This window comes from Stenella coeruleoalba (assembly GCF_951394435.1).
Source record: "Stenella coeruleoalba genome assembly, chromosome: 1".
Lineage (NCBI taxonomy): Eukaryota > Metazoa > Chordata > Mammalia > Artiodactyla > Delphinidae > Stenella > Stenella coeruleoalba.
In genome coordinates, this window is record NC_137169.1 from 37,727,261 (window position 1) to 37,739,818 (window position 12,558).

General features: G+C 40.2%; 1 protein-coding gene across 5 annotated transcripts in view; it reads left to right on the plus strand.

Annotated features, from left to right (window-relative positions):
- The window catches only part of MAST2 (microtubule associated serine/threonine kinase 2), a 201,222-nt gene that overhangs the window by 159,325 nt on the left and 29,339 nt on the right, over positions 1–12,558 (plus strand). For all 5 annotated transcript variants that reach the window (XM_079920876.1, XM_079920879.1, XM_079920877.1 and 2 more), the window contains exon 6: positions 9,894–9,969. In XM_079920876.1, the coding sequence (XP_079777002.1) occupies positions 9,894–9,969 (76 nt within the window). The remainder of the gene's footprint in view (positions 1–9,893; positions 9,970–12,558) is intronic.

Genomic DNA, 12,558 nt, shown 5'->3' on the forward strand with positions numbered 1-12,558 from the left:
GATTAGAAAGTTGGGACTTTGGTCCAGACCAACCTCATGGGGAGGGGAAGGAGCTGGAGATTGAGTTCAATTGTGTAGCCCGTGATTTAATCAATTATGCCTGTGTAGTGAAACTCCATTGAAAACTGTAGATACCAAAGCTCTGAGTAGAGCTTCCTGGTTGGTGAACACATTTATGTGCTGGAAGGGGGACGTACCCAGGTTCCACAAGGAGAGGACACAGGAGTTCTGCATTCCTTCCCTGACTTCACCTGTGTACATCCTCTAAACTAAATTTGTAATAGTAAATATAATACTTTCTGAGTTCTGTGAGTTGTTCTAGTGAATTATTGCAGCTGGGGGAAGGCAAGGAAACCTCCAAATTTATAGTCAGTGGGTCAGAAGTATAGGCACCTCCCTCCTCCCAAGATTTATGGCTGGTATAGGAAGTGAGGCAGTCTCGTTAAAGACTTTGCCCTAAACCTGTTGGGTCTGTGCTTTGTGTGGTTGGTGTCAGAATGGAATTGCAGTACACCCAGTTAGTGTCAGAGTAGTACCTTTTTTGGAAAGTGTACTGGAGCCTGGCCAGTTGGGAGGAATGCTTGTTATAATCTTTATTATTTCATCAGCTTCCAGGTGGTAGGAATCCATTGTTATTTACCCCTGAACCAAAGATGCTTTTTGCCAAAGACTACAATCACGTACACAGAGATCTGTTTTAGACTATGTCTGGCAACTACCCCCATAACTTGCAAGCCATTTCCTTTCTGTGATGTTGGCAGTATTTGGTATATAAGATGTTGAATTGTGAACCAACTCTAAAATGTTCTAACGAACAAATGTATAAACCTTAGTAACTGATAAATTAATAAGTACTTCATTGACACTGGAATAAAGATGTACCATATGGTGCCCTTAATTCTGGTAAATGCCATCAGGGGTTCAAAAACAGGCAAGCAGGGACTTCTCTGGTGGCTCAGTGGTTAAGAATCTGCCTGCCAATGCAGGGGACACGGGTTTGAGCCCTGGTACAGGAAGATCCCACATGCCGTGGAGCAACTAAGCCCATGAGCCACAGTTACTGAGCCTGCACTCTAGAGCCTGTGAGCCACAACTACTGAGCCTGCGTGCCACAACTACTGAAGCCCACGTGCCTAGAGCCCGTGCTTCACAACAAGAGAAGCTACCACAATGAGAAGCCAGCGCACCGCAACGAAGAGGAGCCCCCGCTCACTGCAACTAGAGAAAAGCCTGCACGCAGCAACAAAGACCCAATGCAGCCAAAAATAAAATAAACAAATAATAAATTTTTAAAAAAATAAGCAAGCAGAGGAGAAAGAGGACATAGTTTAAAACTCAGAAAAAGCCTTTGATATAGAAGCTGTTGCAAACTAACTCTGGGTGAATACGGTCCGACTTTGGCTTTATGGAGGCCTTAATCATCTATCATTTGACTTATTGAAGAAACCCCTTAATTCCTTTTCTCTTTCTACTGAGTCCAGTCTAAATTTTTTTTTTTTCTGCATTACGCGGGCCTCTCACTGTTGTGGCCTCTCCCGCTGCGGAGCACAGGCTCCGGACGCGCAGGCTCAGTGGCCGTGGCTCACGGGCCCAGCCGCTCCGCGGCATGTGGGATCTTCCCGGACCAGGGCACGAACCCGTGTCCCCTGCATCGGCAAGCAGACTCTCAACCACTGTGCCACCAGGGAAGCCCCAGTCTAAATTTTGAAGCTGGACATTTTTTGTGATATATCACTGTGTACCTGTCATTCTACTGCTTAGAATTTTCGAATAACAGCATTCATCGAAGTGGTTCTCTAAAGGTGATCCCCTTGGGTATGGGGGGAAAATATAAAAACTTTTACTTTTCTTTTTTTTTTAATTTTATTAATTAATTAATTAATTTTGGCTGCATTGGATCTTCATTACTGTGCCTGGGCTTTCTCTAGTTGCGGCGAGCCGGGGCTTCTCTTCATTGCGGTACAAGGGCTTCTCATTGTGGTGACCTCTCCGGTTGCAGAGCATGGGCTCTAGGCTCATGGGCTTCAGTAGCTGTGGTGCATGGGCTCAGTAGTTGTGGCTCATGGACTCTAGAGCGCAGGCTCAGTAGTTGTGGCTCACAGGCTTAGTTGATCCGCGGCATGTGGGATCTTCCTGGACCAGGGCTCAAACCTGTGTCCCCTGCATTGGCAGGCGGATTCTTAACCTCTGCACCACCAGGGACTGACTTTTACTTACTTTTTATCATGAAAAATGAGGATTAAATTAGGCTTTACTAGTACTTAGGTATAGATCAACACTGGTACCCTCATTAGATCCATTTGTCAGACTGTGTCATAAATTGTATGTAGCATATCATGAACAAAGAGTGGTGTTCCACTGTACCCCCTCGGTCATTCATTTCCCTTCAGCAGACTGCAACATATTGCAGCTTACAGGTGAATTTTTACAATATCTTGTAGAACGGTGTGGAGGGACTTTTGGAAAGTTTGTATAAGAAGGAAATTTACTGGTTGTAATATGCTGACTAGGAGGTATTTGCGGAGTGAGGGGCGGCAAATACTCCTATCCCTTCAGGGTGAAGGTGACATTTTAACAATGAGTGAAAAAGTAGCTACAGTTTGAAAGAAGTTTGTGCCACAGAGAGAGCATTTTGAAAATGGATGTTTTGAAATGTTCCCATCTATATGTGATTTTATTGACAAAAATGATGCCACCTATTGAAACAGGTAAATCTGCCACTTTTTAAAAAACATTGGAAATAGAATATTTTTTATCTTCCAAATGAAAAGTTCAATAGATTTTGAACCTATTTATTAAAAATTTAAAAAAACATTATAGGGACTTCCCTGGTGGCACAGCGGTTAAGAATCCGCCTGCCATCGCCAGGTACACGGGTTCCATCCCTGGTCCGGGAAGATTCCACATGCTGCGGAGGAGCTAAGCCTGTGCACCACAACTACTGAGCCCATGCCACAACTACTGAAGCCTGCGTGCCCTAGAGCCTGTGCACTGCAACTGCTGAGCCCATGCACTGCAACTCCTGAAGCCCTCGTGCTCTAGGGCCCGTGTTCCGCAACAAAGGAAGCCACCGCAATGAGAAGCCCGCACACCACAACAAAGAGTATTCCCCGCTCACTGCAACTAGAGAAAGCCCGCGTGCAGCAACAAAGACCCAATGCAGCCATAAATAAATAAATAAACTTTTAAAAAATTATTAAATATTTCCATTAGTTTCCAAGAAAAACTGCTTGACAGCACAGAAGACAGAAGAAAGTTTTATCACCCTTTGAATAGAATTGAAATGATCTAATAAACAGAGCCAATAATGTACTACTTTCATTGGGAGCTACATGTCTGTGAGGTTTATTTTCCACCTATAATAAAACCAATCACAAGATCTAAATTTAAAAACCAAACCGCAGAAGACCTAAGATTTCTAAAAATATGAACCATCTTCAGTCACACTGTACTTTTTTTAAAAAAGCAAAAAGTTGTATAACATGAATAAAATAAATTTTAATTTTAAAAATATTTGTTTTAAGGCATACATTTTGATAACTTTTGACATACTTATACATCTGTGAAACTATCACCACCATCAAAATAGTGAATATATCCATCATGTCTAAAAGTTTCTACAGTGTCCTTTTATAATTCCCTCCATCTCCAGGCAACCACTGATCTGCTTTCTGTCACTTATAGATTAGTATGAATTTTGTAGAATTTTTATCTAAGTGGAATCACATAGTATGTATTCTTTTTTTTGTCTGTCTTCTTGTCCTTTGCATTTCCATGTGAATTTTAAAAGCAGCTTATCCAAAAGGCAACTGGTGGGGAAGGTTGTGCATGAGTGAGGGCAGGGGATATCTGGAAAATCTCTGTACTTTTGGCTCAGTTTTGCTGTGTACCTAAAACTGCTCTTTAGTCTTTTTTTTTTTTTTTTTTTTTTAAGGCAGTTGGGATTCTGATTATTCTAAACGTGTAGATCAGTTAGGGGAGAACTGACTTCTTAATATTGACTCTTCTTACTCATGGGCTATTTCCCCATTTATTTAGGCTGTCTTTAATTTCTCTTAACACTGTTTTGTATAACTCTTGTACATCTTTTGTCAAGTTTACCTCTTAAGTATTCCATATTTTTAATGCAGTAAATGGTATTGCTTTTATTTTCAATTTCTGATTGTTGTTAGTATATAGAAATACAGTAGAGTTTTGTATATTAATCTTATATCCTGTAGCCTTGCTAAACTTGCTTATTATAAGTAACTTTATTGTAGATCCTGTCAGATTTTCTACGTAGACGATCATGTTGTCTATGAATAAATACATTTTTTTTCTTCCTTTCTGATCTGGATGCTTTTTAAAATTTCTCTTTATCGCCTATTTCACTCACTAGATCCTCCAGTACAGTTTTGAATGGAAATAGTGAGCATGGACATCCTTACCTTGTTTCCGATCCTAGACCATTTGTCTTCACCATTAAGGAAATGTTAGTTATGGGTTTTATCAATTTAAGAATGTTTCCTTCTATTCCTAGTTTGGAGAAAGCTTTTATGAAAAATGGTTGTTGGATTTTTGTCAAATGCTTTTAATGTGTCTAATGCAATGATATTACGGTTTTTCTTTTTTAGCCTATTATTATGGTGGGTTTTATTCATTGATTTTTTCATATTTTAAACCAACTTGTATTCCTGGGATAAACCCTACTTGGTCATAATGTATTATCCTTTTAATATATTGTTGGATTTGATTTGTTGAAATATTGTTGAGAATGTACAATATATTCATCTTTGGCTGGTTTTAGTATTAAGAGTAATGGTAACTTCATACAATGAGTTGGGAAGGATTCCCTTCTCAGTTTTCTGGAAGAGTTTGTGTAGAATTGTTATTATTTCTTCCTTAAATGTTTGGTAGAATTCTCCAGTGAAGCCATCTTGGCCTGGAGTTTTCTTCATGGGAAGGTTCTAAAGAATAAATTTAATTTCTTTAATAGATACAGGGCTATTCAGGTAATCTATTTCTGAATGAGCTTTGGTGGTTTGTATCTTTAATAAAAATTTCAATTCCATCTAAGTTGTCAAATTAATTGACATAAGCTTGTTCATAATCTTGCCTGATTATTCTTCTGATATCTGTACAATCTGTAGGATGTCACCTCTTTCATTCCTGATGTCAGTATTTTGTGTCTTCTCCCTTTTTTTCCTGATCAATATGTCTGTAGTTTATTGATCTTAAAAGATCTGTATATGGTTTTGCTAATTTTCTCTATTGTTTTTCTTTGGTTTTTAATTGATTTCTTCAGTTATCTTTGTGCTTTCCTTTATTCTGGGTTTCATTTGCTCTTTTTCTAATTTCTTAAGATAGAAGCTGAGGTCACTGAATTGAGTCATTCTTTTCTAATACCAGTATTTAGTGATATAATTTTCCCACTATGGAATTGCTTTAACTGATATGATATGTTTTCATTTTTATTTAGTTTAAAATACTTTTCTAATTTCCCTTTTCATTTCTGCTTTGACCCACAAATTATTCAGAAGTGTGTTATTCAGTTTCCAAATATTTGGAGATTTTCCAAAGGTCTTTCTGTTACTGATTTCTAATTAAGTTTCATTGTGGTCAGAGAACATACTTTATATATAAAGTCTTGAATTCTTTTAAATTTATTGGATCTTGTTTTATGGACCAGAATGTGATCTTTCTTAGTACATGTTCCATGTTCACTTGAAAATAATGTATATTCTGCTGTTGTTTGGTATTTTTTCCTTAAGTGTTTGGTCAAATTTATCAGTGAAATATCTGAGACTGATCTTTTCTTTTTTGAATGATTATGAATATTGATACTTTCTTTAATAAGTTCTTTCTTCTTTTAATCCAGTCTTACAATCTCTGTCTTTTAATTGGGGCTTTTAGACTATTTACATTTACTTACTACTGTTGTTGATATGGTTTGGTTTAAATCTGTCACCTTCCTATTTGTTTTCTAACTGTACAATCTGTTTTCTCTTCTTTGCTCTTTTTCTCTCTTATTTGGGGTTTAGTGTCTTTTATTCCATTTCATATCCTTTATTGGCCTGTGAGCTATAACTCTTTGTTATTTAGTGGTTGGATTAGCATTTATAGTATATATCTTTATCACCATACTAAACCACTTCACATATAGCGTAAGAATAGTACTATTCCATTTTCACCTCCCAGCCTTTATATTATTATCTTAAACCTTTTTACTTTCATATATGTTATAAACCTTATACCACCTTATTATTTTTGTTTAAACATTATTATTTTTAAAAGACATTTAAATAATAAGAAAAAAATCTTACATATTTTCCCATGTAGCTGACTTTTCCAGTGCTCTTCATTCTTTTGTGTAGATCTATATTTCCTCCTGGTATTATTTTCCTTCTGCCTAAAGGAAATTTTAAAAATATTTCTTGTAGTGCAGTCTTCTGTTGAGGATTTCATTTGGCTTTTTTATCTGAAAATATCTTTATTTCACCTTTGTTTTTTAACAGTATTTTAAAAATATTTTCACTGGTGCAATGACTTCTGAAACTAACTGCCCAGAATTAGGCGAGACTTCTCAGGTTATGGGCATAGTCCTCCACAAAACTATGATTACTTTAAACATCCATGCTTGGTGATTCCCAGGCCACCCATAATTCTGACCAATTGGATACAAATTCAAGGATTCCCACTACCTCCTCAGGTTTAATAATTTGCTAGAATGACTTACAGAACACAGGAAAGCACTGTACTTACAAATACAGTTTTATTATAGCAAAAAGGGTACATTAAGAACAGCCAGGGACTTCCCCGGTGGTTCAGTGGTTAAGAATCCGCCTTCCAATGCGGGGGACATGTATTTGATCCCTGGTCAGGGAACTAAGATCCCACATGCCACAGGACAACTAAGCCAGCATGCTCTAGAGCCTGCTCACCACAACTGGAGAGCCCACGTGCCACAACTACTGAGCCCGTGCACTCTGGAGTCCACGCACCGCAACTAGAGAGGCTGCGTACTACAACTACTGAGCCTGTGTGCCACAACAAAGCCTGCGCACTGCAACTAAGACCCAATGCAGCCAAATAAATAAATAAATAAAAGAATCAGCCAAAAAAAGAGACTTATAAGGTGAGGTCTGAGAGGGTCCCACGTGTGAAGCTTCTAGTGCCTTCTCTCCATGAAGTCTAGATGCATCAATCCCCCCGGCACGCTGATGTGTAACAGTACGCAGAGTATTATTAACCAGGAAAGCTCATCAAAGCTTTGGTGTCCAGAGTGCTTATTGGGGTTTCATTATGTAGGTGTGATTGATTGATTCATTGGCTATGTGATTGAACTCAGTCTCTAGCGCCCCTCCATTCCCTGGAGGTCAGAGTAATATCAGATGGCTTAAAGCCCCAGCCCTCTAGTCACATGATTCATCATCTCATTTGCATAAACTGTCTGGCCCCACCATAAATAACAAAGACACTCCCATCACTTGGGAAATTGCAAAGATTTAGAGGCACATTCCCGGGAAATGGGGACAAACGCCACCAGATTCTTTATTACACAATAGCTGGTATAGAATTCTAGGTTGGTAGGATTTATGGTTTTTTTCATTAATTTAAAGATGTTGTTCCATTGCCTTCATGCATTGTTTTCAATGAGAAGTCTGCTATAATCCTTATCTTTGTTTCTCTGTATATAACGTGTCTTTCTTACCCCCCATCCACCTCCCAGCTGCTTCTAAGATTTTTCTTTTTATCATGAGTTTTGAGCAATATGATTATAATGTGCTTTGGTATAGTTTTCTTCCTCTTTCTCTCAGGGTTCTTGGAGTTTCTTAGATATGTGGGTTTATAGTTTTTTTTTCACCAAATTTGGAAAACTGTCAGCGATTATTTCTTCAAATGTTTTTCTGCTCCCCCACTCTCTTCTCCTTTAAGGATTATTAGTCTGCTTGAAGTTGTCTCACAGCTCAGTGATGTGCTGGTTTTTATTATTGTTGTTGTTGTTTACAGCTTTTTTTCCTCTTAGTGTTAGTTATTTCTGACATATGTGTGTTCTGTGAATCCCTAGCTTTACTGTGAGCACCTGGAAGATTCATGTTCTTCCCGATAACCATCACCACACCTGGTCCTTGGAAGGCTGGTCATTGTTTGTAGGATATTCATGTCCGGCAATTTCCTTGAGACTTTAGCTGGGTGGTTGTTTTGCGTTTTTTTTTGCGGTACGTGGACCTCTCACTGTTGTGGCCTCTCCCATTGCGGAGCACAGGCTCTGGACGCGCAGGCCCAGCAGCCATGGCTCACGGGCCCAGCCGCTCCGCGGCATGTGGGATCTTCCTGGACCGGGGCACGAACCTGTGTCCCCTGCATCGGCAGGCGGACTCTCAACCACTGTGCCACCAGGGAAGCCCTAGCTGGGTGGTTTTGGGAACCAACAAAGGGCATCTAGTTTTACATGTCATGGATCAAACTGAAGATACTTTTTAATCTCTGAGATGACACTATTTTAAAAGAATAGGGATTTTTTTTTTAAGACCTTGATAATTCTGAGGAGGCCTGATTCTTTTTAAGTCCTGCCTAAGGAAACAGTTTTTCCAAATCACTTTTCTCACACCCTGGTGGCATGTGCCAGCCAGGAGGTGGGATAGATTGTAGGAGATAGCCCTAGACACATGGGAAACCCAGAGCTGGTACTAGGTTGAGAACATAAGGTTGTACACCTCATTGGGGATCCCTGTCAAGGGGATGAGTGGAAGCTGAAAATGCCTCTTCTTCACTAGTTCTCCTAAAGAGAGTGCCTTTATATAATTGATATAGAGGTGCTGCATAGGGTAGGGGGGCATTGTTTGAGAGGCTGGTTTTTCCAAGATCAGTACAGAAAGGCAAGTGCTATCCACACCTGCTGAATGGAGATAATGAGAAACACTTGGGCAGCTTCGTGGCACCTTGGAACAGTCATATATATATATATATATATTTCCTATACAGGAAATAAACTGCCCAAGAAAAAGCCAGGGCATGGTGAACTACCAGGTCCCTGGATAGCAGTTCCTCAGAGCCAGTGTTGGTTCGTAGAGGTGAGCACAGAAGTGGGGAGGTGGGCAGGCATTGGCAGAGTGGTTAGCACATCACAGAGTATGGTGCTTACTTCAACATGATTTTTGGGTAGAGACATGTTGACAGTTCCTCCTTAAATACCAGCCCCCAGCTGGAAGTTAGACCAAAGAAGTATGGCAGGCTTAGGTTTGAGAATTGTGGTCATAGCGCTAAGGTAAGCACACAGTTTTGTTCAAAGCTTCTGAGCTATAAGTTTACAAGTTATAAGGAACATGTGAAAACTAATAAAGGGATAGAGGTAATTCCTACACTGTGAAGGGGTTGGGCATGCTTTGCAGACTTGGGGGCCTTGTGTATGGACTGTTTAAGGAGCACTGCTGTCCTGAGAACTTCATTTCCGCTTAAGCACACGTATTTCTGGGTTAGCCCCTTGGATGCAGTGTGCAGAGATACATGTGCAAGAGACTTTCAGGCCAGGAGTCCCGTTGCCCTTTGAGAAGTGGGAGCGTTTGGCCGTGCTCTCTGTACTGAATGAGTTCAAGCCTTTGGAAAGTTGGGTCAACTTGAATAGGCAGATTGGAACCTGAGGTGTTCCAAGGAGGGCAGGTTGATGCTAGATCTAAAACAGATGTCTGAGAAGCATAGATGGTTATAGGCAACTTGGGAACAAGGGAGAAACCTCTGGGCTGCCAGTTTTTGCAAAGAGAGAATCACTAAACTAATGGTGGACCTGGAAAAATAACCATATAATGCTAATTGCCTATGCTAGGGGCTGATTTCTTCCCTGAAGGTTATTATCATCTTAACCCTCCTCAGAAGCAAACCTCACAGAGGATTTCTTTTACTTTCCTTGTCCACAGGTAACAGTCCTTTGGACAGCCCCCGGAATTTCTCTCCAAATGCACCTGCTCACTTTTCCTTTGTTCCTGCCCGTAGGTAAGTTGATAGAAAAACTCCTCTGTGACTAACATGTGTGGCATTTGCATGAATGTCAGTTAAATGTCAGCTTCCTCCTTTGAGGCACTTCCCTTCCAAGGTGTTACCTTGGTGTTACCAAGGTGTTACCTTTGATGGTCTACCAGCCATCAAATTCCTTTCCTGCTTTCCTTGCCCAGGTCATAAACGTCTTGTTCAAGCTTTGCTTTCCAAACACCGTAGGTATTTGTGTTTGAATGTTCAAATGGGCAAGTAGATATTAGAAGTGAATTTATTTTATAATCTTAAGCACAAGCCCCTGGTTTCCTGAGGGTATGTTCGAAAACATTATACTCTTGACTGAAAGCTATCCTAGAGTGATCGATGACAAAATGGGTTCTCCTCCCAGGAGGACCCAAAGTTATACTCTTATTCCTCTAACTCAGGTAGTTCCAGGGAGCTAGAAGAGGCCATTTATGCCTCCCTCCTTGGGGATAAAGAGACTACCAGATCTTCACTTATCCTCCCATGAATTTAGAAAGATTTGGTGTGTTGCAGAGCCGTGCTTGTAGTCCTCACATTTCACTTATTTCTGGAAATGATATCAACTTATCCCTGGCCCATGGTAGCAATCCTGACAGTTCAGCCCATTGCCAGGGTATCACCTGGCCTCTGGAGAAGCAATGAGTTGACATGAGTCAATCCATATACCAAGGCTTCTTCTTTTTTTTTTTTTTTTAAATACATTTATTTATTTGTTTATTTTTGGCTGTGTTGGGTCTTCATTGCTGCATGTGGACTTTCTCTAGTTGCGGTGAGTGGGGGCTACTCTTCGTTCTGGTGCGTGGGCTTCTCATTGCGGTGGCTTCTCTTGTTGAGGAGCACGGGCTCTAGGCACACAGGCTTCAGTAGCCGTGGCATGCGGGCTCAGTAGTTGTGGTTCGTGGGCTCTGGAGTGCAGGCTCAGTAGTTGTGGCGCACGGACTTAGTTGCTCCACGGCATGTGGGATCTTCCCAGACCAGGGCTCGAACCTGTGTCCCCTGCATTGACAGGCGGATTCTTAACCACTGCATCACCAGGGAAGTCCCCCAAGACTTCTTACACAAATTATTTACTTTTCAGAACATCTCTAAAATTCTTTCTTGGCAGCGTTCACATTCTTTGACTTTATTTTTTATTTTAAAAATATTCTTGGTTGGAGTCAGTCTTTGGTATTAAGACCTCCAGAAAAATCATGGCTCCAGATTTGGAGCCTCTAATGGTTGGAGAATGATATATACATCTTGAGATCAGAGTCGTAGTAGTAGTACTCCGACTACTTTTTTAAAAGAGCTAACAGAAAAAGAACAGATTCCTAATTTAACAGCATTAACTCACTGTTAAAATGGCAACCCAGAAGAAATCCACCCCCTTCTTCTCCAGGATTCTATGCAGCTGAAAAGGTCATGGACGGGTTGGGAAAAGTTTGATGGCTGACTTGGGTGCCCCTCCTGACCCAATTGCCTTATTCAAAGCAAATATCGTCAAGAGTTTGTTCCATGGACTCACCTCTCCTACCCTGTGTAACTTCGTTAGTTAACTAAGGATCCAGATAGGAACACTTACAGTATAGGTATATAATGGATGGATGCATTTGCTTTCCAGCCCAGCTGAAAGTCTAACTTATCTCAGACTTCCTGCCTTGATTGTGTTTGAACTCTAGCCTCAGATTAGGTCTGAGCTGGGACAGTAGGACCTGTGACCGTTCTCTGTAAATGGCATTGAGTCATTTCCCATTCATTCAATAAATATTTACTGAGTACCCAGTAAGCCCAGGCACATGCTGTGTACTTAGTTATATAGTGGGAAGCAGACAAAGCCCTAACTTTATAGAAACTTAGTAGACTTAGTAGAGTCTGTGCACTTGTTGTTCCCTTTGAGGGAATGCTGTTCCCTCAGGTCTTCGCTTAGTTAACTCCTTCTTGTCTTTCATTTCTCATCTTAAATGTCAACTCCCCAGAGAGGCCTTCCCTCACCATACAATATAAAGGAGCCCCCTCATCATTCTCCAGCAAACCATCCAGTTTTATTTTCAAACTAGTACTTTTCAATGCCCGATACAGTCACCCCTCGGTATCCAGAGGGGATTGGTTCCAGGACCCTGGTGGATACCAAAGTCTACAGATGTTTAAATCCCTTATATAAAATGGCATAGTATTTGCATATAACCTATGCACATCCTCTTGTATACTTTAAATCATCTCTAGATTACTTATAATAGCTAATACAATGTAAATGATATGTAAATAGTTTTAAATACAGTGTGAATAGTTGCTGGCATGGAGCACATTCAAGTTTGGCTTTGTGGAACTTTCTGGATTTTTTTTCCCCTGAATATTTTTGATTCACTGTTGGTTGAATCTACAGATACAGAACCCATGGATAAGGAGGGCTGACTGTAGTTTCTTATTTGTTTTCTGTTTCCTCTCAACCAGAATCAAGGCACCTTTAATAGAGATGCCTTAATATGTTGAAAATATGTCTGCTAGTATATAATAAGCACTCAGTTGGTGCTTATTGATTGAATGAGTGGTGGGGAAGAATAACGAACAAGCAAACTAACAAATATA